Source organism: Pimephales promelas, chromosome 22 (genome assembly GCF_988280905.1).
Source record: "Pimephales promelas chromosome 22, fPimPro1.hap1.1, whole genome shotgun sequence".
NCBI classification, from domain to species: Eukaryota; Metazoa; Chordata; class Actinopteri; order Cypriniformes; family Leuciscidae; genus Pimephales; species Pimephales promelas.
In genome coordinates, this window is record NC_142790.1 from 19,545,636 (window position 1) to 19,573,513 (window position 27,878).

The following is a 27,878-nucleotide window of genomic DNA, read 5'->3' on the forward strand; positions in this document are numbered from 1 at the left end:
AACTCGTACCCACCACAGACATAATAAATACACCAACTCATGCTACGTCACTTTGCGCAAACTACAAATCCCACAATTCCATTGCCTCCTGGCTTTAAAGTGTGTCATGTAATGTTTTGTTTAAGCAATAAAAAAAGAATCCATTGCCGTGTGAAAAGTCTCTCACTGAAGTACATGAATGTTTTCATGATGCTGCATTTTGTATAATAACCACAGTAAAAATTGCTACTATATATAATTTTGCAAACATGTTATAAAATTATATTATCTTACGATCCAAACGCATGCAAAGGTACAAAGACCATGGCTCTCAGACCGGATATTTTTCGTTGGAAAACAACAAAAACTACAACCCCAGACAGAAATAAGGCGAGTAAAACCTGCTTCCTCTTTGCTCACATAGTTCTTCACATTTAGCTTCTTAGTAGTGGTTCCCTTTTTTTCAATATTCAGCCAGAGGTATTAATCTAAATAAATGTCACACTCGGGTTATCTTTGGTTATGCACCTTGGTTATTAGTAATGAATGAATGGATTTGTAGCTCAGCAGAAGGATTCAGCTCAAATGTGCAATCCAAACCCCTTTAGGTCCAATAGAGCCAGTTTAAGGTGAGACGGCATATTATTAGTCAGGGATTAGATGTGTGTGGCAAGTGTGACAAAATATCCCATTTATGTAAACTTCAGGCATCAACAATGCTGAAACCCTTTTGATTCAATTATCAACTTATGATAAAACTTTGATAAGTGTGTCTATTTTGTATTGAAACAATGGTCATAGCTGAATTCATATTTTATATTGCAGGTGCAGCTGAATGAGAATGACATAAAACAGTGGGTGAAGGTACGTTTCAATCATTTAAATACATGTAAAGAAAAAAATTAATGTGTGCCATCCATTGTGAAAAAAAAATAAGTATTCTTCATTATATTGAAGGTGTACTTGGTGTACATAAAGGGATATGTCACCCCCCAAATATATATATATTGTAATTAAAACTTTTGTTGTATTCTCATTCTCCTCAGAGGGTGGAGATGGCTTCAGAGTTCGCTGTAGCTGAGGTGTTTCCCATGAAGAAACCACGTGGTGGTAAAAACAGTATGGCGCTGCAGAGCATAGAACAGCTACAGGATCATGATGATGCATACAGTGAAGGTAGTCTTGAACTTATTCATAATATTCAGCACTTAATGCATATTCAGATTTTTAAAATCAGCATCATACTGACGTGTCCTCATTCTTGTATTCCACAGCTCAGTCTATTCTAAGTGAATGGATGAACCAGAAGTTACGTCTGGAGCTTGAAATGGATGATGACGAGAAGGAAGAGGAGATGAGTTCCAGTAAAAAGGATGATTCAGAATCAAAACAACTTGTTAAGACTACACAGCCCAGTTATAATAACTTTGATGGTACAAATGAACAAATTATCTGCCTTGTTTTCCTCTAAGTTTACCTTAAAGATCTTATGATATCTAAACCAATGTTATTTTAGGATTATTTATTTACTTTTAAAATATGAATTTGCTTTTTTTTTCCAGAAATTTTGTTAGATCCTTTTGTAATATTTTTTTTAATTTGTATATACTTTTTTATTATTTTTAGAAACATTTAAATTTTTCAGCAAATATTTGTAATTTTTTTTATTTCAATAAGAAGAAACAGTTTTTTCATAGTTAATTATAATTTAATACTAAACTGGATTTTCTCTTTTGTTTTTTAGACATGTACTTTCACCTAGCGCAGGAAGATGACAACTCTGTAGTGCACAATTTCCTCCAGGACCTGATGGACACGGAGGTGTTGGACTGTGGAATAATGGAGAACCTCAAAGTAGACTCTGACCTGAGTAAGAAGAAAGGGAGGAACCCTAGCCTTACTATGGAGGTGCGTCACAAGCAGGTAAAGGAGAGCCGCATGCGCAGAGATGCGGAGCGTGACAAACTGCGTAAAGAGAAGGAAGTGCTAAAGGAGGTGCGAGAGGAAGCCTGGCAACTGGAACAGGAGAAGCAGAGAAAGAAGAGACAGCAGGCGCGCAAACAGGAAGAACTGATACAGCAGGAGATGATTCGCTTGCGCAGAGAGATGGAAGAGAAGAGGAGTGTGGAGAAGCTTGCACGAAACATGTACAACAATCACATCTGTATTTGGACACATTAAACTTCATTAAAAATGTATGAATGTCAACATATCAAACAAAGTGGCATCTGCAAAAAAATCTGAACCCTTTCTCAACTAACTTCACATCTCATCTTTACTGCACGTAGTTATTTTTTTCTGGTTGTATTTCCCTTAAGTTTATACCAGGGTCTGATCAAAGGACCATGGGGCTCTGGGGCACAAATATCCCACTATATCCGCTGCAGTTTTGCATGACTATTGAATTATTCAAGGATTATTTTTCTCAATTCTCAATTTAGGTTTTAGTTGGTGATCTGGAAGGATCTGGTTGTGCATTTAAGGAGTATAAATATCTATATTTTTCACTGGTTTGGGGCGCCTTGGAATCGGAAGCTAACCAGCCTTTTTTTCTTTTCTTTTTTTTTAAATGCAGTATTATAGTTTAAAACCTAACAAAACATTTTTTTAAATAGCTTTGATGTTTTTTCTTGAAGAGTGTTTGTCCTTTTTTAAATAAATGTCACTTGGTTTGATATGTTCTTGTTTAATGAAATGACATGAATGAAGTGTCCAGATACTTTTTTGTATGTAATTTTCCCATTTAAATGCCATTTACATTTTTGAAGGGATGATTGCATGACATTTTTATTTCAATATTTCACAGGGAGAGGGAAAAGCTTCAGAAACAAAAGGTCTCTAAATGCTCTGTCATTTCAAAATGTCATAATTCTGCACAGAAGAAACAGAACAGCGACCTTCAACTTAAACTGAGGAACCTGGAAGCCAAAGTTCACCTTCTTAATTTGCAGGTTAGAAGACATTACAGTTGACTTATATTGGCTGGGGGGAGTCCTGTTCCACATGGACATACTACACTGTAAAAAAAAATATTTTCATGATTTGTAATCACAACATTTTTTCTTTTGTCAAATGAACTTAACTAATTTATGTAGTTCAGATAACATAATATTTTGAGTTTCTGATGCTTAAATCAATCTCCTTCATTGTATTAACTCAATTTTTCCAGTTCAATGAACTTAAAATTTAAAGGCAACCAAGTTACTTCATTTTTTAAGTTAAACCAACAATATTTTTTTACAGTGTATGTACTTTTTATAGTTATTATAATAACTGTATATTAACCCTGAACCTACCTCTAAACCCATAACCTACCTCTTAACCCATGTAGCTACCTTGTACCGTGCAAGTACTGGACTGTAAAATACCGTTTTTTGACTGGTTGCATATGTTTTAGTGCATGCACAGGCATTTTGCGGCATGGTATTCTGTGATAATGGAGAGGAGGGTGCGCATGGGCAAGGCAGCGGCGCTGTGTGATTGGAGGAGGCAGCTGAGGGCGTGGCGGGCATGGCGGGCTCTTGTTTGGGCCAGAAGAGAGGAAAAAGAGGCTGAAAGGACTGAAGAAGAGCTGAGACAGGAGCACAGGCAAGAGAACTCAATTTATAAAACCCTGTCATATAGGGCTTGAACATTTGGAAGAAAAGCGATGGCTCTTTAACATTATATTCCGGTTTATATCACAGTGGCTCAATCTCTTAAAACTCTTTTTTTTCTTTAACTTTTAATTAGTTGTGATATTTTGTCTTGAATGTGTGGTTTGTCCTTGTTATTTATCTTTTGGTCAGCCCTGTTCGCTTTTTTAAATGTGCTATATAAATAAATACAAACTTGAAACTTGTTTGCTTAATTAAAGGTTAATTAAAAGCTTTCATTCATCTTGGTGACCTTGGCGGTCAGACTGGTTTTAAGTCATATCTGCCATTCCCACAGGCGCTGTCAGCAGGCGGTGGAGAGTGACCGCAGGAGGCTTTTGAGGCGCTGCCTCAGTGATTGGCTTGTGTGGTGTCAGGTAGAATGTCATCGCAAGGAGCTTCTCCGACAACAAGAAGAAACCCGATGTAAAATGGCTGCCTTGATCAGTGCGGCTACTTCTGGGAAACTAGGGGCGGAAAAAACTCCAACAATTACCAACCCACCTGAAACACTCAATCTTACAGAACACGTCAGTCATCAGGTAAGGACATACTGAAATATTTTTTTATTCTGATGAAACTGAAAGTATTCCACAAACTCTCTTCATCCCACCACAGGAAGTGCCAGCAGCTCCAGAGAGCAGTTCACCCACTGCACAAGCCACTAAAAGCACTGGGCGTTCAGAGGCCCCGCCCACCCAAGCATGGCAGATAACGCGACGTCATGCCGCTCTCTCATCGGCTGAGCTGCGACGGGCCCGTCAGGGGCAACAGCAGAAAACCACCCGGAGTGGAAGTGCAGAGCTTAGTGGTGGACCAATCAAACACGGCCATGTGGCCCTGCAGAAAACTGTAGCAGAGCAGAGGCGCCTTCTGAAAGAGCAACAGGAGCATATTCTGCATCTGCAAGAGAGGCAGAACATCCTGGAACTGAGACACGAGGCAGAGAAATCGGCACTGTTAGCAACAGGTCCGCCTGAAGCTATAAGCACATGCTGTCCACCTAAACCCAGCACAAAGACTGCAAGAAGTACAGAAAAACAAAGGTAACCTCATATTTGTGTGGCATATTCTTCCAGTTCGACCTCGTCCATGAGTGTTAACTCAAACGTAAATGCAAAAGATGAAGCTTGAATTAGCGGGTATGTCCCTCTTTGGCTAATGTACTTTCAAGATGGAGGGGCAACATGGCGACCGACATTAGAACGCCTTACCCGTATGTATTTTCAATGGCATATTATACACTCACGAGAATACTTTATCACTTGAACGAAGTAAATATTCATTAATGAGCACATTTGTTTTTGAAAGAACTAAGTGTTTTTAGCTAAGAATAAACTAAAAGAGTTACACAGTGTAGCTTTAAGATTTTTACATTAGACAGATTAGATTGATCAAAAGTAACAGTAAATACTTTTATAACGTTACAATGTTTCCCTAAAAAATATATTATGTTGAGTTCATAAATCCCTAAATGTATTTTTATGATTGGCTACAAGTGTGTTTTTGTGCTCGGTTTTTTGAAAATCGCTTACTGCACCTTTAAAATAGGGAGAGTTGAATGTTTGTTAGTTACAATTTCACATAGATATTCATGCTGCTTACAATCTCAGAACAAAGAGTGCATCAGGGGAAAACGCCAGCAGCCCCACCGACCAAAAATCATCTCTGCGTCGTCCAGCACTTCCCCATCCTACAGTACAAGGTCAGTCCGTACACAAACACAATCAAGCAGTTAGAAAAAAACTGTCACTATGGTGGTTCCAAGCATGGAATATTAATTTCATGGCCATGCCCTAGATTTAAACACTGTGATGCTGAATGCATTGAATACAGATGCACATAATCGCGATACACTCATAATCCACAATGCAAGCCCAGAACAATACCAAAACCGCACAATAACTCTTCCACGTGTTAAACCTCAAATTTCATTGTCGCAAAGTCATATTTGTTCCTTAATCAGGGTTGTTTGAGAATCTGAGTGGGTTGGTGCACATGTCTGTGTGTCTCAGCGGGAGGTTGTTAACAGCCCCCACAACTCAACATTCTGCTGAGTAAAAGACCCTACCGACTCATCCAACATTTATGATATTATTTGTCAATCTGTGAGGCTGACTGTCGTGGCATTGGCACAACAAGATGACCAATGAGATTTTTCTCACACTGAAAACTGACAAGTTATTGTCCTGCTCAGGGGTGCGTTTCCCAAAAGTATTGTTAGACAAAATTGGTAACAACGGAACTTGCGTCCATATTTGCTTTTGGGAAACACAACCCTGATCTGATCCAAAATGTTCCTCGGCCTTATATTCCAAACCCAGCCTTATGTACATGTGTTACCAAATGTTTTTTCACCTCCTACGCTTAAATTAAATTTATAAATGACAAAAATGTTATTAGAAAAGCCCATTTTGTTGAACTTCACATTGGTGAGCTTGTATTTTTAAAACGGACATACTATATAATTTTATATATGATTTAATTTCAATATAATCCTCCAACCCTTAACTGATGTCTCTGTCACCCCCAACTCTATCTCTCACCTGCCTTTTTTTTACGTTTCTTTCAGCCATGGAGGAACGAGCACGCCAACGCGCCGAGCGCAGGAGAGAGATCGAGGAGCTGAGGAGACAGAAGGAAGAGGAGAAACTGGTAAGACTTGCTTCTCTTGATGGATGGAAATAAGTGTGTGTATTTGATGACACAAACCTCTCCTTTTTGTTCTATAGGCTCAAATGAAGGCAGCTGAGGAGGAAAGGCTCAGAGCTGAGGAAGAAGAGAAACAAAAGGAGGTAGAGAGGAAGAAGGAAGAGAAAAGGCAGCTGAGGAAGGTCTGTGACGACGAAACACATTATCATGGATTTATAGGCTTTACATCATTAGATTATGTCACTATAATGATAGCTGCACTTTGTGTTTCGTACATGAGTGATGCCTCAAATCTTGCGGCTTGTTAAGGAGAGGTGCGTTTTCACTTGTAATTCAGCTCGTTCTGGTGATTTTCAGCTTTTAGGGATGATGAAATTGGTCATAAATATCGCAAGCCTCATCTAGGGACCAAATTGCCAGTGTGCAACCAACCGGAACGCCCTAGCAACTGATTAGAGTATGCTAAAAAAAACAAAAACAATCAGAATAACTTAGCTACATTCAACATAGCCAACGAGTTTGCATAAGCAAGCGCATCTAGAAAATGTAAACAAAAATGTTCATCTAATTTATTTATCATGTTTATACACAGTTTTTTTAGTTTATTCGTTTTAAGGAACTGTGGTTGTGTTTATATGAACTTAGAAGGAGCTTGAGAAGCAGAAGAGAGCAGAACGGGAAAAGGAACTGTCAAGGGTGGCGGCCCAGCACTACCTCAGGACCCTGTTACTGCACCGAGGCCTGGCACCATGGAAACTCCTGCTGGAGCAAAGCCATGTCAACACACAGGTCACACACACACACGCATTCATGACCTACAGTAACAATGTGGGCCATTCGTCTCAGATTCTCACACACTCAATTATTCATCCAAAGAGTTATGGCCGCTCACACACAGACAGGAAGACCAGCTGTTGCATTGCATTAACTCTTGGTCCGTTCCCCAAATTTTAATGATGTTTACAGTATACTGTTGCGTTTCCACCTGGCTAACCACCTGTTTTCAAAACAAATGAACAGAGCGGATATCCGAGAGGGAGAGATTGATGAGGAAAGACACTGAGAGAGAAACAGATGACAGAATGGCTTTGAATTCAGAATTTGCATTGTTGTTTAGATATTGATCCACATTCATGAGAACACAAACCTCAAGGTCCAATTAGTTGCATGTGCCTCTATCTTTACAGTTCTCAGAGGAAGTCAGCAGGGAAAGTTTGCGATCCATATAAACCATGGGAGTAAGTGCATGAGATGACACTTAATTAAATCTGGCAGTTATTTATGTTCGGGTGCTTTTGGCTTTTCGGTGTCCTCCAGAGAGCGGTGGATCATTACACATTGGCTCTGCAGAGAAGCTGCTTCTGTTCTTGGCGGCAGTGTGTGGATGAAGCCCACGCAGAGAGAGAGGCTAGTGCCAACCAGCTGTATCACCGGATCCTGCTTCAGAGGGCCGTGCGGAGCTGGACGAGGGTAAAACACCACACACACGCATTACCTGTCAATGATTAGAAAAGATTCAGATTTGAAGACAGACTAATGGGCTTTATGCCCAGCTGCACTACTTCCTGAACTTCAGCCAGCTCCTTGTTTCCTGTCTGCCATTATTGGCCAAATTGATTAATTCAGGTGTACCTGACCTCAGTAGTCATGGCAACAATAATCAGACACACCTGAATTAATCGATTTGGCCAATAATGGCAGACAGGAAACAAGGAGCTGGCTGAAGTTCAGGAAGTAGTGCAGCTGGGCATAAAGCCAAATTTGGGGATAGCCACAAAGTGTATTATCAACTTTTTATACATAATTTAGTAAATTTATAATATGTATTATTTATCTATTATTTTAGTATTATTTTTTTTTAAGACTGATCGATTTATTGTACATTAATTTATAAATAACTCATACATTTATTCACTCATTATTTTAATAATTTTTATATTATATAAATATTTTTGTATTTTATATAATAAATTAAACAATTTGAGCCATATTATAATTAAATTTGGTATAGCCACAAGTGTCTAATAAATTTCTTAATATGTTTATTTATTCATAATAAATTAAATCATCAGAACTCAGAATTACAGACAGAATTAAATCATCAGAACTCACCAACAGGGACTAATACTAATGTTTTTTTACTAATATTTTCTGGGTGGTTTCTTACTGGCCCAAGCCAAAAGAGCTCACTGCATATTTAGGGTTACTGTTAGTAACCCCTATACCTAAAGTAAGAGTAATTTTCTGCCTTCGGTTTCAATACTTACCAGTTAAAAGATCTGCGTTGTATCCTGGAAGCACGAGCCGAGCGGTTCCACAGGATACACACCCAGAAGAAGGCGTTCACGGCACTGCTGGATCACGCTACAGAAGAGCGAATAACAGCCTGGGACAATGAGCAGCGGGCAGAGGAGCACAACAGCAGGTCTTTACCTCATATTAGTGTGAATGTTACCGTTTACTGCACCATAAGGCCAAATCTAAAGATGAACTTGTGGAGTTATAAAAGAATTTAAAGTTTGCTCTGACTTTGTAGGAGAGCTGTCAAGAAGTGTTTTGCTAGCTGGAGGCACCTTCCTGTTGTCTTACGTGAGGAGAAGGAAAGAGAGGAACGCAGAGATCAACTCAGACGTAAAGTCTCAGAGATTTTGCCTGACTTCCGCGCCTCCCCTATCGACTCCCTGTGGCGGTCCGTAAATCCTCTTTAACCAGCACACAGGCTGCAAATACCAAGCTTTACATCACACCATTAAATGACACTGACAACATCTGCAGCTTGATGAGCCAACGTGTTTAATCTTTTTACGCTTGTTTATTTTTTCTATGGAACAGTTTAATTGAGGTTCTTTGAGAATGAAATGCTTTACATTATAAAACCGTCTCGCATGAGACAAATAAACATCCGGATTTTGAACGGCTTCTTTATCTGCTTCTGTGCTTAGAAGGCATGAATGGAATGAAACCGATTCAAAAACACTGAAATGTAGCTGGATGGTAAGCAGCATAGATTTATACTCAATTGAAGCACATGAAAAGAAAACACACACATACACAGAGAGAGCACAAACAACAACAAACATGAAGCTCAACATAAAACATTCATACTGAGATGACAGTTTTAAAGCTGTGATGTCTGAATATGCATTGTTGCATCATTTCTGATGTCCCAAAAGGGCACTAAATAATGTTTGACATTGACTGTGCATTCACATTGGAGTTGAGATCAAATATTAGACTACAATACATAATTTATCCAACTGCCAGTGAATGCAAACCAGAAATGCATATTTATGGTAACACTTCATAATAAAGTCTCATTTACATTAGTTAATGCATTAGCTAACATGAACTAACAATGAGTAAAGTTTTTATAGCATTTTTTAAACTTTGTTAATAAAAATACATTTGTTTACTGTTTGTTCATGCTAGTTCACAGCGCATGAATGCTAACTAACAGATCATTTTCATTTTAAAACTGTGTTTAAATAGTTGAAATTAACATTACAAATAAAACCTTGCAAAATTGGAAAAACTAAATACAAATGAAAGTTTCAAATGGTTCCTTCTGAGTGAAAAGAATTTTGCATTAGAGATTTTGCACCTGACATTACAGATATTATGTGAAGTTCTCCTTAAATAATCTTCACTCCTGAGTAATGAAGCGCTCGATACTGAATTACACTAGTAGAGATGTTATACTACAACACTGCCATCTACTGTTCCACCACATTCACCTGACTCTTGATGAGACCTTGACCACAACATTTCAAGCCATAAAACTGACTCCGGAATGGATGTTGAAGGCATTAAGTAGCACAACGTTATACTTCACTGTAGGATAAAAGTGATAATTCACTTTAAAGGCAGACTTTTCCATCAGCTGCCAGCTGACACTGCCAGTTTAATGTCTACACCAAATCTGATGGTTTATGGTTTGACAGCTCTGGAGCCTTGTTCATGGTTAAGAATTCAGTCCAGTTGCTACAGAAACCTCGGGAGTAGGTGCCGGTGTCGATGACCAGACCCCAGAGACGTCTGCGAGCGGTTTTCTCTCTAAGAGCCAGGCATGCCTCACGTTCGGTCACATTTAAGCTGACGTTGATGAGCTGTAAAATCAGCAGGTGCAGCAAACCTCCCGTCACAATACTGCTGTACCAGGCACAGGTGAAACACAGAGCAGAACTGGCCGACAGAAAGACATACAAACCGGTTGATTGCCATAAATACCGCTAGAAACAGTCGTATTAAACTTGAGGAACAAAATTTAGTCACCATGTAATTTATTATTTTTTATTAATGAAATATTGCAGTATGTATTATAAATGATTTATCCATGAACAGATTCCATGATTATTTTTTAAGTCATGTGCCCTCATTATCTTTAATCAAAATAACTTCCCTTCCCTCTTGCAGTGAGATCTCTTCTCTGATGGCGTTTACTAGTGCGAGGGCGGGACAACCCGTCTTATCTCCATTAATGATAAATCTTAGAAAGATTGTTGTGAACTACGAGGTTGTTAAAACCATCAGCCCATAATTGTATAGAATTTGTAGTTTGATATTTCTCCATTGTTTATGCGGTTCACAACACTTTCATGGGATTGTAGTTCTTTCCCTCACTAAAGATGTAAGGAGTAGTTCACTTAAAAATTCTGTCATCATTTATTCAAAGACTGTAATGTTGTGATTCACCTCGTTGCTGGTTGGGTTTGGTTCATGGCTTATAGCGTGTTCATGAATCCTTTTAAAAATCCCTATGGGAGAAGTGAATAGAAAAAAACACTTCCAGAACCAGTGTTGCTGAAAAAGTGGATTGGCACTAATGCACTCCTTTCTTGTTCGAGATGTCCTTTCACTTGGACATGTCAGAATAGGGAAGAAATGACTATTGCAATTTCCGTCTCGTGCCGAATGTAAAGGTGATGTGTCATTTCTTCATTTCTCATGTTAAAGAAACTTTAATTTCGCTCTTTCAATTTAGCTCTTTTGATTTGAATTGTAATTGTTATCTAGAACTAATCCTAAATTAACAAAAATATTTTTTTGTTAATTGAGATAGAATATAAAAATTAAAAACCTTAACTTTTAAAAAATTAAGAAATGTAGCGTTGACAACTAACTGAAATTTATTCATTAAAAGTTTGAGTTGGGAAGTACTAGTTACTAAAAGTGACAAACTAATAAAACAAATTACTAAAACTTAAATTAAAATAAAAAAAGGATTTATAAAATAAAGCCAATTCAAAATGTTAATAAATACTACAATAGGTAGTTTTATATATATATATATATATATATATATATACATACATACATACACACATACATATATATATAAATACTAAGTGTGTGTGTGTAAAATGGCAACACAATTCCATTAAATTTACTATTTTAAAGTGACTTACCAGAAAAGAAAATCATCTTTTTTCATGACTAACTAATGAACTGGAAGGAATTGAGGTGGTGAATAGAAAGGTTTAAACAGCAGAATCCACACCTGTATTGCTTGTAGACGTCAGGACAGTAGAACAGTGCAGTCATCACACTCTGATGGGGACACACGCTTTGAAGAACCAAACTGATCCCGTACAGCGACGTCAGTAGAAAGAAAACAAGCATCAGAAGGAAACTGGGGTGATTGGCCTGTCCCACACAGCTGTTGATCCTACCACAAAAACAAAATGACCAACAAGACACCGAACTGAGACCTGGAGATTCATTTACACATATCAGATTCACAGAGTAAGAAGAACACAAGAAGAAGAGGGTGAGATCAACTCACTGTCTCAATTACACATTTGTTTACATGAAGAACAAGATATTTCACAGGACACACAAAAAAACTGATCGACTCGAAAAGGAAAAAATTTTGAACACTAGAGTGGTAATAGGCAAACAAGACACCCCTGGAATGATCACAAACCCAACCATGTCAAATGCAAACTAAAATTCCAATTAACAAACATTTAGACTTTTGTATGAATTGCAAAACGTTTTTAAATTAAATATAAAATAAATGTATATTACTGTATATGTAGACATACGTTACAATCAGCATAAATTAAAGGCAGAAGCCAGTTTTATAAATACAAATAAAATTAATTAAATTAGCAAATGTTTTATTTAAATGAAATGTACAAATGGCTAAATATTTATTTTTTCCTTTTTTGGTAAAATTTGATCTTCATGCTGCAATAATGAGAACTTGGGGAGAAAATGAGTTTAATTTTATGTTTGTGTTTAAAACATTATTTTGACATTACTTTCAAGTCAAACTAAATAAAAATATTCTCATACTCTCATATATTTCAAATTATAAAATTATTATTAATTATAAAAATTATTATAATTATATTTAATGACTTATAAAAAAAAACTTCCTAAAATAAAGTGTATATTATGTTCACATACATTACAATCAGCATAAATAAATTAAGGCAGAAGGCAGTATTATAAATATTTTTTTTTATTAAATGTACAAATTGCTAAATACTTTAAATGTAATAAAGCACTTAAAATATCTTATTTTTCCTTTTTGTTGCAAAATTAGTTTTTTAATGCTACAATAATGAGAACTTGACTCTGAGGAGAAAAATGTGTTTAATTTTTTGTTTGGGTTTAAAGTAATTAAATGCAGAAATACTAATGATGCTAATCACAGGCTTTATTTTCTTTATGCTTAGTTTTGTCTTTTGATTTTTGCCCAAACATGTCACCTGCAGATGAAATTAAAGGTGCAAAGTGTAATAATTTTTAATAATGTATTTACAGAAATTGTAATATGACATCCATAAGTATGTTTTCAGTGGTGTGTAAAGAACTTAATAAACCGTAACGTTTTTATTACCTTAGAATGAGACATTTATATCTATATAACCGCTGACACCCCCTTCTATTGTGATTGTCATGTTTCTACCAAAGCCGAACGCGAACAAACAGCGCTACAGAGGGTGTTTCGTCACTACCTTGCCGCAGAAAGCTAGAAGAAGCTAGCCATAGACACCGTGAGTAGTGACTTTTAGTAGTTTAGAGTAGTGACCGCTAGAAGGCGCTAAAAATCACACACTGCACCTTTAATATGTATTATTATTGAATTAACCTATTATATAATAATAACTGATACCCTCTTGAATAAAGAACCCACCAGACACAGTGGTGGTCCAGACGCAGGATGCAGACTCCACAGATCCTGCAGTGTCCGGTTCTCGGGGGACGCACCACTTTGCATACTGTACACCAGTTCCTCCTCTGAACAGGCTCCAGTGCTGTCCCAGACTCATCAGTTTGTTCAGGAGGACCGGCGTGGTTGGCTATCACCACCTGGTGCTGTTCTCCGTTTAGATAGGCAGCATCTACATCAGGTGGTGGTTTGTGATAGGTCACTGTGCTATGAGTGTCAGATGGAAGAGGCCTGACGTAGCCCGGCCCCCTTTTGGTGATTATGAGACAAATGACTGTAAGAGCAACACCCGCCGTCACAGCGCACAACTGAAGATGATTCACATCACCGCGAGGGACGACTTCGGTGATGAAGAGGTAGAACATGTAGAAGAGGGAGAAGAGGGCGAGGCTGAGGAAGAATAAAGTGCGTCCTTTCTTTCGGTGAGTAAAGTAGTAGTACCAAATGACCATGATAGGCACTGCTGTTAGCACTACAATACCCAGCAGGTAGTGCAAAGCTGCAATGTGCAAAAAAACAGGAAGGAGAATAAGAGGAGGGATCAACGATAGATCAACTTGTTGGGCACCAGATATCCAGGGCACCCGCAGACGATCACTGATCGTGGCAACTACCCGAGACAGAGAGCCTGGATTTTGAGACTCCTTCTTCATCCATCTGGAAAATAAAATATTCTATCAAATTCTTCATTCAACACATTTTACTGTACTTAAAGGGGTCATTCACCCCCAAAAAAATTCTGTTAATTTTCATAATTTACTCACCCGCGTGAGTAAATTTCTTCATTCCAAACCTGTAAGACTTCCGTTCATCTTTTAACACAAATGAAGATCTTTCTGATGAAATCTGAGATCTTGAGCGGTTTAGTCCACATTTTCTGAAGAGACTCGAACACTGTATATCATGAACATAATGAATTTATAAGTTTGTTCTCATGCATCAAGCAGGTTCAGATGAGCTTCTGTTAATGTTCGCTGATGTTGATAGTCTCTTCAGAGTCTCTCGTTTCATCAAAAAGATCTTCATTTGTATACCGAAGATGACGAAAGTCCTACGAGTTTGGAACGACATGAGGCGAGTAATAACAGAATTTCAATTTTTGGGAGAACTAACCCTGTAAGGGTGTGTTCACACTTGGCAGGTTTGGTTTGATATAAATGATCTTGTGCGATTGCTCTGACAGAGCAGTTCATTTGAATAAGTATTAAAAGCTGCCATCCGAACCTTGGCATGCTCAAAGCAAGTGGACCGAGACCCACATTTTCAGGGGTTCCAAGTGAACTCTGGTGCCGTTCGACTGAAATATATACAGTATGCAACATGGACCAAAGACATTCTCAAAAAAACAAAAACAGGACGTGATGTCAAGTCACAAGATGCATCCTCCCAATAAAGAGCTACGTGGCCCATTACAGTTTGGTACTACAGGAGTCGAAAAACACCATCTCCTTGCAGCAGATGTTTCTGTGTGTGCAATGGAGGAATTCCCAGTAGCAACTCACTGAAGTACATGAGGTCCAGGGGGTGGAGATGGTAGGATTAGGTAAATGTAAGGTGGGAGGAGTTGGATCTGGATCTAACTCCTCCTCCCTGGATTCTGTGTTCTACAGTGAGAACCATCTCGGAATTCCTGCTGCTGATTTGACACCTTTACACATTTTATAAGCTGTTTGTAGTTCTCAGGTGATTAAGATGCCATCATATGTAGGCCATATGATACAATGAGCTCATTTAACTCAGAACAGACCATTGTTTCGAATGGTTGGAATTTGGAAAGTTCTGTTGCAAACCAGGTATATTTTCTTTTTAATTAAAACAAGAGAAATTAACTACAAGTGTGAACAGACACCAAGTTAGAAATCCATGAATCCAAAGTGCTATTTTAGTGGCTTCTCGCTCACCTGTCACAAGCCTCATCCAAATCCTCACAGTCACAGCAACAGGCAGCCATGTGACTGCGCCCGCCATGGCGATCAATGTACTCACAACAGCACAGAGGATCGTCCTGATCTAGTGTTCGACGGGATCTCTTCGTCATGACGTCAACTAAGAAAACATAGGTGAGGGCAGGTATCATTCCTGCGGAAAAAAATTTAGAACAAACAAAAAAGAAAAAAACGTATCATTCCTGCGAGGGAACCAAATTTAAATTTTAGATCTCATGTCTCGATTCATCATCATCCAAAGCGTATTATTCATACAAGATTGGCCTATTCTATTGATCTTCATACATTCACTAGGGATAGAACCCATGACCTTGTACTAAAAAATACATATATACATAAAAGAAAGTACGTTGACAGTACATTATGAACATATTTTAAATATAAACATATTTAATCTACATTTTTTCTAACGCGCAGGTTACTAGACTGGAAAGTTGCATGTAGGATGTAAAGTCGGTGTTGTTTGTTCTGATAAATGACACGCTGGCAGTCTACGTCGAACAACAATAGTAAGTTACTCCGTAAATAAACTAATAGGGACATAATGTTACGAAACGTAGCATTTGGCAAACGACGTTTCGTACTTACAACACAAAACAGTCATATTGTAAAAGTAGTTCCTTTCGGAAGTGCTGTCAGTATGAGCGTCAGCTGTCCTAGTCTCATTCTCGGTATTGGAACCTTCTAGTAGGCTATGTTTACCACTCTGCTTCATCATCGGTGAACTCCACAGTCGACGAGCAGCTGCACAAGAAACACTAAAGCAGTCCAAATCTAGGAAGAGCACCAGGAAGTCGCGTAGAATACACAGCAGCAACCGTGAACAGAAAGCACGCGCTGTGTGTGTGTGTGTCGAATAGACCGCCTTTATCTTCCTGACGTCAGTGGGAACATTTCATTTCCTCTGATTATAAACGTTACTTAATGAACATATGTTTTAAACAACATTATGACTAGACTACATATCTGATAAGTATCTAACGAGATCATTAAAAAAAAATCTAAAATTAAAATGAAATCAATAAAATGTCAACTTCACAAATTGAATTTTATTTATAAATAGTTTCAGAAGAAATGTCTTAATATATCCAGAGAAAAAAATATATATCTATACACATTCACCTAATGTTTTTCTGTTAAAGTTTGGAATGCTTGAGTGTATTACCACACATTTTTTTATTTTCCCAAGTAAACATTTAATTCATAAATTTACTTTATGTGACAATACAGTCCCTAAAAGCTGTTGAACAACCAAAAGTGGTATTTAAAGATGTGTAAACAATTTATAGGTAAAACATAACTCATCATTTACAGTAAACGTCAGAGATTTTATCTTCTCCATATGAACCACTACTGTAACACATTATTAAAATCCTGATGAGCATTCAGAACTTCAAACACTCTACAGCTTTAATATGCACAATCATTTGCCAGTGGTGATCCCTGCATTAATAATGTTTTAAGGTGCAATCATTTACAAATTCTTAGAGGTATCTAAAGACAAGAGCATTCAATTAAGACCAAAAAAAAGCCACGTGAGTAAATTTTAGGCAGATCTTTAACATGTGAACTGGAGGCAATGGGCCTGCATTGCCCCCTCTATAATCAAAAATAAGGACATGTGCAACTGCACTCAATCCATTACATATTTGAGAATTAAGGCTTTTGTTGTAGTCCAGAAAAAAATGGACATCAAATAAGCATCCAGCAGTTCAGAACAAGATCATGAGAACCCTTTGTGTTTAAACCTGCTACATTGTGGTTACCTTCACTTCATCAATATCAACTCTGAAGAATAAGCAAAAGACTTTTCTCCTACAGCTTCAAGTTAGCAAATTCAAGAAAAAACTCGCAAGATTTAGTGTGCTAGTGCAACGATCCCATCCGAGACAAAAACAGCTTTGGCAATAAAAAAAAACATCCAACCACAACAAAAAAAGCCCAGAGAGATGATGAACATGGCTACGAGTCTGCCCTGGGGTGACTAGCCCTATGGCAACACTCCTCAGCGAGGACGGGTCTTATGGGAAGAATACCCTTGTGTTATCAGGTCACCAAACCCAATGCCATTTAAAGCTGAGAGGAGGATCTGTTGTAGACCTGAAAGTTCTGCTGAAGCACCATTAGAGAACTGCGTAGCTGTGAAGGAGGAAGCAGCAGAAATATAAATAAATAACATAATAGACCTCTTAGCCAAAAGAGATGACACATGTAATGTAACCCCTTCATGTAGCAGCAGTAGTTTTGACCAACACCAAAAGATCAACATTCTGGTCAAGAACTGCTAAATTAGACCGGAAAAAAAGTCTCACTGATGAGTAATGGTGAACAACCACCGTTTGTTTTGCATTTACGTGTCATTAAAGGATGGGTTTAATAAGGGACAGAATGGGACCCAAACATACTTGTTCAAGAAGGTTAATGGAGTCCTGCAGTACTGCTTTCAGTAGATGTGTTTCCTCTTGACTTCTGTGTGGCATACCCTGTCTGTGCCCTAGGTCAGGTGCCAAACTACATAAAAACAGTTAGTGAGTCAATTTTGTTTGTAGCCAAAATACAATGTCTTTTGAAAGCGCCTTTACCTAGACACTACTCTCTCCTTCATTCTGTGCTTGGTGTTCAGATACATACGATGAGCGACATCTTCCATGGCCCAAAGTTTAAAGAACAGCCCCAAGTTCAGAACCACCAGAACGAAAAGTCTGAAAGGCAAAACAATGTCACATTCATAAGCACAATAAGTATTTGTCTTGTACATAAATCTAAATGACCATGGTTAAAATGAATAGTCTTTCTTCCATGCTTCACCCCGCAGATGTAAGCAGTTCATGTTAATTTTGGTAACCATATTAACAGGTTACATAATTCTCAGATTCTCTGTTTTTCTATTTCTAAATTAAGTAGATAATGTATAATATATAATTGTATAGTATATATAATCTTTTGCAATATGTAGTGATGGATTTTTGTTTTAGACAGTATATCTGAGATACAGTGAAAGTTTCTGGAATTTTGGGTTTCAAACACTCTCTATTCATTAAATATGACGCGCATACGCATAGCCTTTCAAAGTATACCCCGTTTCACCTTTGCGCATACACAGCCACAGCCACAGGCGGTCGACGACAAAAAGGCAAAAAATGATCTTTAACTACCTTGTGAAACGATGGTCCTTGTAGCACTGTTGCCACCATGTGGACAAACTAATAAGTGCTAAAGAACCAATGTGTATGCGTTAAGAAAAATCAGGCTGCGCATGACATGTACAGTATACGAAATTTGTCATGCACACTGTACACGAACCCTAGCATACGCATAAACATGGCTTAATCTTACACTGCTTATGAATGAGGTGTGAAACAGGCCTTAGAGTAAATGAAGCCTTACATTAAGCTCATCCCAAATACAATTGAAGTGATGTTCCATCTGTGTGGTGTGTTCTTTATGTCCAAGGCACCTGTAATGTAAAACGCAATGTGTCTAAAACACAATATATTCATGTTTGCTTGAATATAAAAAAACTGACCACCAAATAAGCACATCTGATTAGTAAGAGTATCTGTTTCTAGGGTTTATCAGTATTTTATGGCCAGTAGCAGAGATTTTGGATTCAGATATTATTTTTTCAGACAGACAGATTTATACCCATGGTGCCGCCTCTCTGCTGATCAGAGTCTGCGCTGTACTGCTTCCCTGGCTTCATGTGTTCCTGTAGGGTGCGACTGTAGGTTCTTCGCCTTCTGCGCAAACTACTTATCTTCCCAGCATCTCCGCTTCCTTGAGTCAACTCTGCCTCCTCTTCAAGCAGCTCTGCCTCTGTTTGAGGTAAAAATCATTGTAATTGCATTAATATGAGAGCCTGGAGATCACAGGAAAGTGATGGTGAAAATGGAGAACCAAGGAGAAAATGCTCAGAAATGGGTTTTGTATTAAAGCATATTGAAAACATCACAAGGGCATGTAAAGAACAATAAAAACTTGGTTTTCAATATTTTTTCAGAGGTAAAATAGAGTGTTAGGGAGAGATAAAAAAAAAATCATTATACTAACCAAGATGTCTAAAGTAGTCTTCAAGGCCACTCCAGGAGTTTTTGGTGATAAAGGATTTAACAAGACCCCAGGGCTGCTTTTTGTATTTGACATCAGTGTAAATCCTGAACAGAGAGAGAGAGAGAGAGATTACAAATTCGGTTATTTAGTAAATGGCTCTCACATCAAGAGATTTCAGTGCCATAGTCAAAACGAAAGAGGTTAGAGGCACTACAGGGTTTGCATTTTGTCAGCAATTTTTTTTTCATTATTTAGTTTTAGTCCTGCATCCAATGTTTTCTTTAGTTTTTATCCAGTGTTTTAGGATCCCCAAACTCCAGATCTGTTTGTATCGAAACGCTAATAAGATTCTAAGTTTTTACGTTTAAAAACTAGACAGCTAAATGCGTCTTCGTGTGGACGAGCAATTACACTTAATGAACAATTTTGACATCTGAATTTTGTCCCATTTAATGCTGGTTATCACCATGTCAATCAATAAAATTTTGGATTCAATCCCGCATTTAAATAAGTTAGTCATTCCCAAAACTTTGCAGTGTGTATATATAGCAGCATGAAAAATATTTTTTTTTCAAACTGCGAATGGGTTATATACAGATATATAGTTAGCAAAATACTGAATTAGGTAGCTGTTTATCATTTAACATTCGCTGCATCCATTTGAGTCAAAACTCAGCATTCCAGAATATTGTAATTTCTGGAACTAACGGTAATTGTTTTTGGCCAGTGAAAACCTCTCTGTTCTCGCCTAAATAAAAATCGAATAACTTTTTAAAAAAAATACTTTTCCAGGACAACAACAAGATTTTCCAGGACATTTGACACTTTCTCTAATTTTCCATATGTTTTCAATGACTGGAAAGTTTGTCATCAATTATTCAAGTTTTCAAGGTTTTCCAGAGGAGTAGGAACCCTGCGCACAGATATTAAGACCAGCTCACCTGAGTCTGCACTTGTGCTTGGAGTTACGGATGATACAGTAGCGATTCTGAGTGTAGAAGTAGTCATGATAAGGGACATCATGTGTGTAGACCTCTGCATCTATCATGTAGTATTGACCCTCTCGTGACTCTTTATATAGTGTCTAGAATACACAGAAATCAGAAAATATTCCACATACACACAGAGGCTGCATTCACAGCTGTCAGTCCTATGTGGATTGCTAAATATGGTTCTGTTCATACATGGTAAGGCCAGAAATACAATATAAAAATGAAATCTTTAAAGTCACCAGTATGTCCAAGTCTATATTTACTTACACTATCTGTCACCATGTTTACATTCATTGTATGAATGTAGTCATTAGGCCAGTCACCATTATTATTAAAAACCTTATTGTGATTACTCAATCTAATTGACTGGATCGACATTAAAGTGCAATCAACTCAGTCACATTTAGATCAAATAAAGTTCAATCAACTCAGTCACAATTATTTCAAATAATCTAAGGTGGTTTTGTAATTACGGTAATTCTCTTATAAATGTTAATTGTTGCATAATACAATCGAACCAAAAATTGTCTATTGCCCAATTAACTCTTACAGAGAACAAAACAGTAGTTATATACTTTGTCATTATTCTATGCGTCACAGAACAAGAGCTGAAAACTCTTTGCATTGGAAATGGCACTACTAGCAAACTTCTCTAGTTGAAGTTGAAAAAACTGACAAAGCACACACAACTAGCTTGGACGTGGCGGTTTTATCCTGTAAAACGTCAGATTTACAGGATAAAAGTGGAAGTGACAGATGCTAATATCACAAAAATAATCAAAGGACCTATCAGAACCCTCAGAACTTGACAACCACAGCCACTTCCTGCCATCCATGTCTAAATATAAATGTGGCATAACCAAATACTGCACGTTAACTGATAGTATAACCAAAGAAATTCAGCCTTTCAATAAGGTTGTTAAACAATTTTTAATATTTGTTTGACCACAAACCGGACACTTTTGAGCCTCCTGTGTAGGAAGTAAATAGTGGTGCAGCTCACTAGGTTTTGTAACAGAGCCATACAGAGGCGAATCTAACCTGGTTCTCTGTGGCAGTGGAGAACTTTCCGACAAGGGGGTTAGAAATGGTGATGGTGTAGTTCAAAGTCCTTTTCATACCACCAGAGGCCTCCCTTTGCCAAGAGGTAGAGGTTGCACCTGTCAGGCGATATGTTACCATAAACAGCATGCCAAAACAATATTATGTGCAAAATCCTTTTTTTTAATCATTACAGGTGTACTATGCAGGATTTATAGATTCTTACAAAAACAATGCCTCTCAATCATTACTTATGGCCCCCTAGAAATGTGTGATGCTTGTATCTATAGAGGCCCTGCGCCTGCATTTTCATATTTTCTTCTAGAACTGCTGAGCTCAGGACATTTCTGGGCTGCAACCTTTGGCCAGTGGGTGTGTAGCCCTAACTAATAACGTTGTGCAGAGCAAGTGAGGGTGGGACTGTATGGTCTGTGTCTGAAGCTTGGGAAGTTCTGTTAAGTTGTCGTGTCTCAACACAAAAATGCCGCTACTGACTTATTGACAACTGTCTGTACTGTAACTTGACAGATTACTAGGCATTGTAATTACATTTTTGTGATGACATGTAATTAATGTTTATTAGTGAGCTAGCAAACAACAGCCAGTCATCTAACTATTAGCATAACTGTTCTTTCATACAACACACATAAATGCTATTTATGGATGATGGTAAGCACAATGATTGAAGAAAAAAAAATATTTGCAAAATAGCTCACTCATTTTCCTGCTGGTAGTTTCTTGAGTCAGCTGGGCTGCATGTGCAACTAATATTAGGGGACAGGGCTTGAGCTTTTGAGGGGCCAAGTTTGAATGTTGTGTTTACCAACCAACAGTAACTGAAAATCATGTTAACCCTAACCTTTTAACAAATACTAAAAGTATATAAAAATTGTTTTGGTAACTGAAATAACACTGACATAAATATATATATAAATATTAGTTTAAAAATAAACTTTAAAAACTTTGAAATGATAAAAGCAAATAAAAAAACTAAATTTAAAACAAAGTACCTGTAATCTTCCTGACATCCATAAACCTCCGCATGAAATTAGAATCAGAGAAAAGCAGGTCAAACATCTTTTCAGCACTGATGTGAAAGACCCGGTTCACATACAGCCTTCCCTGAGACACAGTCTCACATTCTTCCACTACAAAAAAAATCAATACTAATGTAAACAAAAATTCATCAACACAGCCATGAAATGATAAACAGGCAACATACATACTTGTCTCACCCTCCTCCAGGCTGTCAGATCTGCTGTTATCAGAGAGCTGGTCTTCATTGGCATTTAGATCCAGAGAGAGAGAGGAGCGTTTAGACACTCGTTCGGACCCCGAGCGGTTTAATGACAGATTTGGACTGCGCTGAAGGGACGGGGTACTGAGAGACTCGTCCTATTGAGGGTTTAACACAAATATCAATGACTATACATCTGCTCTACTTTAAAGACTTTGCTATAAAATCTACCTAAAGTTTCTTTAACATTTAAAACCTACCTTTAGTTTCTTTAAAATGAAATAAATTGCTAACTACATAGATTTATATTCAACAATTAACAAGTTGACCATTTGGTAGGGTTGGGGGTAATATATTTAATATTGACACAAAGACTTTTCTGGAAATATCAAATTAAACAACATTAAGAATATCAATTATTTTATTGTCTTTTATTATGATATATTTTAAGAATTTGGGTTTCTTAAAGTCTGTTTAATTACACAAATTTACACTCAAAAGCATGAGCATGTATGCTCATACTCATAAGCATGTATATCATACATATACATATGAGCGAGCATGTATATCAATTAATTTGAATGAATCAATGCAAAATGTCTGTTTAACTCAATTGGTTCAAAAATAAGATTCATTGATTCTTTTTTGTGTGTATGTATATGTATATATATATATATATGTGATTAAAATCACTCAGGATGTATTAAAATGTACTAACTTTTTAAAAACTTTTTCTAGCAAAATGTTCAACAAGTTTTCAACAATGTTCTAAGCCTACTTTGATGTTGGTTTTCACTTTACAAAATTTTGGAAGCATGAAGACAAAAAACACTATTCAGCCATTCCAGAGAAAATCAAAGTGTAACATATATATATATATATATATAAAACCCCAGCCATATGGGTCATTAGACAAAGCATTTTAGGATGAATCCTTCTGCCAAGGGAACTATATTTATCGACGTACCCCTCCGTTTGCTGAGAGCATGCTTTGCAGTCCAACTGAAGACTGTGTGTCATCTCCCTGCGGTGTGGTGGCCTCATATGAATTCATCTCCCCTTGAGGAAGACGAAGCGATGTGGGCCTTTCTGGCCTCCCGGTGTAATCTTCTCCACGCATATTCAGACTGCAACAGAGAGATGGGACCTGAAACTCAAGTAACTAACTCTCATTCGTCCAAACAGCTGTTGGCATGTGAAGATATGAATGGGTGTGTGTAGTTAACCTGGGCAGGGTAGGTGTGACAGTATCTACTGATCTTTGAAAGCTTTCCATTTCATCATGACTCAATCCTAAATCATTGCCATAATGCTGCTTTATCATCTGCAACAGCTCCAACTTGGTCAGTTTCTGCAAGCAAGGAAAGTAACATTGAGCAACATACACACTTGCTTGTTTCCATCCCTCCTATGTGCACTTTTTGTCTTATAAAAACTGAAACAATTCACTTAAGCTTTTCTAATAACGTTAAAGTTTCTGTGCTGATGTTAATCTAAACCAGCACATAAAACAGCCCCAACCTGCTCCACACCTCACTGACCAAAGATCAAATCTGTTGGAAGGGCAAATGACAAGCAAGCAACAGTAACGATAAAGATTTATGAAGAATAAAATTATTTATAATAATTATGGTTTCGCAGTAGCAACGATAAGTTTGCCGACAACTACAGTTACCATAGAAATAAGGCGTAGATACGTTTCATGCAAATAGACAGACATTATCAGCGGACATAAGCAAGAGTTTGCTTATGACAAAATGCAACCGGAAAACTACAACAAAAGCCGTATGAAAAAGATATAAAAATTATTCAATTCTCAGCCGCGTCGTGTGAAAAAAGTTTCCAAATAAGCGCAACGAAATTCAAAACAATGTTTCAAGGCCGTATAACACGGACACATTCACAAAACAAACCGAAGAGAAAACATTTTATGGATGTATAAACCTCCAAAAAGCTCCCACCTATTTAAAATCATATCAAATGTTCAAAGAAACAGCTAAAACTAGAATATGTTGTTAAACATACGCTAAATTGAACGGTCAGTAAAGGCTCCCGGTTGGGTCACCTACCTGTTGAACGCCAGTAACCTGTTCGCAACCAGCGAAACACTCATGCTGAAATCAGGAAGCCACGAAAGGCCACAACTGCGCCGCCTAGTGGTGAGCTATTATTCATGACTTTAACAGTAGACTCTATTGCTATACCTGGTTTTAGTCGTTTATCTCCATACTAATTTTCCTTCTGTCATTTCAGCACCGTAATTCCGCATACATGTATGAATGGCAGCATTATCTCTGTGCAATGTTTTCAGATGAAGAAAGTCATGCCTCAATGGAGGTCAACGAACTATATGTTCATGCTGCCTTGTTAAGTGTACCCTATGGTTTAGGTTGTTTACACTGAAGCACATCCCCGAACAATGGTCTGTAGGGTATTCTGTCTGTTTTCCTCACATGGTATAATCACCCTGGGCTACCTAACACAAATAAATAGTTTGTGTGTTGACTATGAAGACTCACTGAACAGTAAAATTGATGATGGAAGGGTTTTTAAGAATGTCTTTTTAAGTACTATTTTATATCTGTTTCAGATCATATTTGAGAATAGGCAAAACATGTGCCGAGTAGAAACATACAGTAATTTACAATCAAGATTATTTAAGCTAAATCATCTGTCACAACAACACATCTTTGAACAGTGATAGTGAGGTTAAAAAGAAAAAAGTATTCAAAAAGAAAGAAATTACCTTCTCCATTAGAATATTCTGCCAAAGCCGAAATATACTCTGGTAACTTTTCTCCCTAGCTGGGAATGAGCTGAAGAACAACTATGGAAAATTCAAATATAAATGTTGTTTTCGTCTTCATAAGCACGACAAAATTAAGATTTAAAAACATTGATAGTTGATTTTCACCTTTTCTGAATCAGTACTGATCTGGATAGCATTTGGTATCCATTTAGCTGTCTTCTCTCTTGACATTGAGGTGACATCCTTCATATTTACCATGATCTAAGTCAAAATCAGGTTTATTGTCACTTTTTGCAGAGCAATGTAATCTATAAAAGAAATTCCTAATAAAGCATATCAGATATGCTCACTGTATATAGGTAATGGCATGATCATAACTCATAGATTGACAAAGTCTTATTGCACAACTCACTTTTGTACCACGAAAAACATGACTGTAGAAACAAAAACAATTCTCTGTAAGGTAGATGCGGCCTTGTAACAAGATATCCTTCTGGAGAGCACAGGTGTAGTCTAGGAAAAAGTTGGATCATTGAAACAACATCTAATATGGTTATACAAATATAGTATAAAGCAAACATTTTGAGTTGAATCATTTTTTTTTTTTTGTTTGTTTGTTTGTTTTCTCTCTGTCTCCCTCTATCAGTCTTACCTGCGATTAGTTTCTCAGACTCGGGCACCTCTCTGAATAATTTCCGAAACTCGTCACACCTCTGTTTATAACTACTGTAAAGCAATGCTTCAGATGACTGAGGTGCTACTATTCCCTGCCCACTGACTTCCAGACCCTGAGGTAAAATCACAGCAAGTAAATAAATAAAAAGTTAAAATAACAATAATATTGTACTATTATAATATGTGAATCTGTGTAATACATACTGTAAAAGCCGCAATAGCTTACTAATATCTCACAACATTGAGCAATCAATGCCAGTTGCGTAATCTCATCATGATACAGTGTCTGTAATCTTTTGAAGGACAAAGTACAGCAAACTGTACACTATAATTCTGCTTAATATCATATCTATAAATTGAAGTTAATACAGTGTTGCCATGGGACTTCTACCAATATAATCTGTATAAGTAAGCAGCATGTTCAATCTAACCTCTTTCTCTTCGGTGCACTTCTCTTTGACTTCCCCAGACTGAATGTTGTCCTGTGTGAGCTCATTGCCCATCTCTTGTTTTGGAATTTCGGTCATGCCTTTCGCCTGGTGAAGTAAACTTGAAGGTAATGATGTTTTACCAAACCACTTTTTGAGTAATAAAGATCTGATTGATCTACCAGCTTTTAGTAAAACCAATAAGCACACAATAGTGTGTTATTTGACTGTATTACAAATTATTTAAAGCTTCATTCTTAAAAACAAAACAGACTAGCTATTAATACTGTGTGAAAAAGTTTTTCTAGTTTTTTTTAGACATTATTCACTGAAAAAAAAATTAAAATAATTTATCTTTTTTTCTCTTTAATTAAAAATTTCTCTTTAATTAAAATTTTTAAAAATTAAGTACAGTTGATGGACTTAATTTTTTTAAGTATCAACTTGAATTACATTAAACTGACTGAAAATGAGTTAAATCTTGTATAACTTATATAATATAACTTTTTACAGTGTTCAGTCTTAAAAGGAAGGGTTCCAAAATTACGTTTTTGCGTGAACAGTTCTTAAAATAACCATTTTCTTAGGACATTTTAATAATGTGAATCATTTGTCTACTAAGAATCTTTTGTTCTGGGGTTCCATGGATGTTAAATTTTCTTTGAACAATTGATAACAATAACCTTTATTATTAAAAGTGTTGACAAAAACATTACAGAACATTGAATGTAGGCTATAAATAGAAAACTTCAGAAGTTTGTTCTAGACAAAATACATACCAGAGAAGGTCGTGTTCAGTATTAGTCCTCCTGGTAACATCCAGGTGTAAGAGTGTTACCATACGCTTCAACCGTCGCCGATATTCCAAACGCTCATAAACTTCGACAGCAGTCGTCGCGTGCTGCGGTCTCCTTGTTGTCTGTATCTGTCTCGTAATTGAGACCGTCCTACTCACACCTGGCAACCTGTACAGTCAGATTCTACCAGCTCATGAAGGAACAGTCGACGCTAAGAACAAGCTTTTGTATTTGCATGTTTTAGGAGTCAAGTCAAATTCAAAGAAAGATTTAAAGTGCATTTCGCTTAAACTGGTAGGCTAGTCTATAAAAAGTTGGCAAAACATTACATTTAAAATTATATTTTAATTCTTTACAGAATAATAAAAGTTTAAATTTAGCATATCATTTTTTTATTAGTCTTTATTAGGCAGTGTCTGTTCAGTTTAAAATGCATATTTAGGTAGCCTAAATATTTCAGTTTGAATCATATTCTATTACAGACACTTAGCTATTTTGACCACACTGTTTCATGCTC

The 27,878-nt window shown here is 37.1% G+C and overlaps 3 protein-coding genes across 9 annotated transcripts; 1 reads left to right on the forward strand and 2 right to left on the reverse strand.

Moving 5' to 3' along the window:
• Positions 1 to 131: 131 nt before the first annotated feature.
• On the forward strand, positions 132 to 9,327 carry ccdc191 (coiled-coil domain containing 191). Of its 2 annotated transcripts, XM_039666979.2 has the most exons (16): positions 132 to 369; positions 805 to 843; positions 1,026 to 1,155; positions 1,254 to 1,412; positions 1,724 to 2,126; positions 2,786 to 2,930; positions 3,377 to 3,567; positions 3,913 to 4,156; positions 4,233 to 4,660; positions 5,228 to 5,319; positions 6,187 to 6,269; positions 6,347 to 6,448; positions 6,912 to 7,055; positions 7,584 to 7,736; positions 8,537 to 8,691; positions 8,803 to 9,327. In XM_039666979.2, exons 1-16 carry the CDS (start codon positions 304 to 306, stop codon positions 8,972 to 8,974), a joined length of 2,706 nt encoding a protein of 901 aa, XP_039522913.2. In that variant the 5' UTR covers positions 132 to 303; the 3' UTR covers positions 8,975 to 9,327. The 2 variants fall into 2 exon arrangements, with proteins under 2 accessions (XP_039522913.2, XP_088981996.1); XM_089125870.1 differs by lacking the exon at positions 132 to 369 and having other exon boundaries at positions 690 to 843; positions 6,915 to 7,055.
• Positions 8,530 to 16,257, reverse strand: zdhhc23b (zDHHC palmitoyltransferase 23b). Of its 5 annotated transcripts, XR_016149375.1 has the most exons (6): positions 16,095 to 16,257; positions 15,348 to 15,525; positions 13,411 to 14,103; positions 11,764 to 11,931; positions 10,959 to 11,020; positions 10,334 to 10,448 (listed from the first exon to the last, which is right to left on the reverse strand). XR_016149375.1 is itself a non-coding variant. In XM_089125872.1 (5 exons), the coding sequence occupies exons 1-5, from the start codon at positions 16,108 to 16,110 to the stop codon at positions 8,631 to 8,633; spliced, it is 1,077 nt and encodes a 358-aa protein (XP_088981998.1). In that variant the 5' UTR covers positions 16,111 to 16,257; the 3' UTR covers positions 8,530 to 8,630. The 5 variants fall into 5 exon arrangements, 4 of the variants coding, with proteins under 4 accessions (XP_088981998.1, XP_088981997.1, XP_039522918.2 ...); XM_089125872.1 differs by lacking the exons at positions 10,334 to 10,448; positions 10,959 to 11,020 and adding an exon at positions 8,530 to 8,652; XM_089125871.1 differs by lacking the exon at positions 10,959 to 11,020 and having other exon boundaries at positions 9,037 to 10,448; positions 11,764 to 11,922.
• A 164-nt stretch (positions 16,258 to 16,421) lies between these two features.
• Positions 16,422 to 27,500, reverse strand: gramd1c (GRAM domain containing 1c). 2 transcript variants are annotated; one of them, XM_039666987.2, is made up of 18 exons: positions 27,344 to 27,500; positions 26,568 to 26,672; positions 26,114 to 26,249; positions 25,874 to 25,974; positions 25,627 to 25,722; positions 25,459 to 25,539; positions 23,939 to 24,063; positions 23,680 to 23,839; positions 22,711 to 22,870; positions 22,486 to 22,623; positions 21,476 to 21,594; positions 20,384 to 20,526; positions 19,443 to 19,546; positions 19,038 to 19,208; positions 18,780 to 18,849; positions 17,975 to 18,094; positions 17,798 to 17,903; positions 16,422 to 17,531 (listed from the first exon to the last, which is right to left on the reverse strand). In XM_039666987.2, exons 2-18 carry the CDS (start codon positions 26,661 to 26,663, stop codon positions 17,463 to 17,465), a joined length of 1,995 nt encoding a protein of 664 aa, XP_039522921.2. In that variant the 5' UTR covers positions 26,664 to 26,672; positions 27,344 to 27,500; the 3' UTR covers positions 16,422 to 17,462. The 2 variants fall into 2 exon arrangements, with proteins under 2 accessions (XP_039522921.2, XP_039522920.2); XM_039666986.2 differs by having other exon boundaries at positions 22,702 to 22,870.
• Between the last annotated feature and the right edge of the window lie 378 nt (positions 27,501 to 27,878).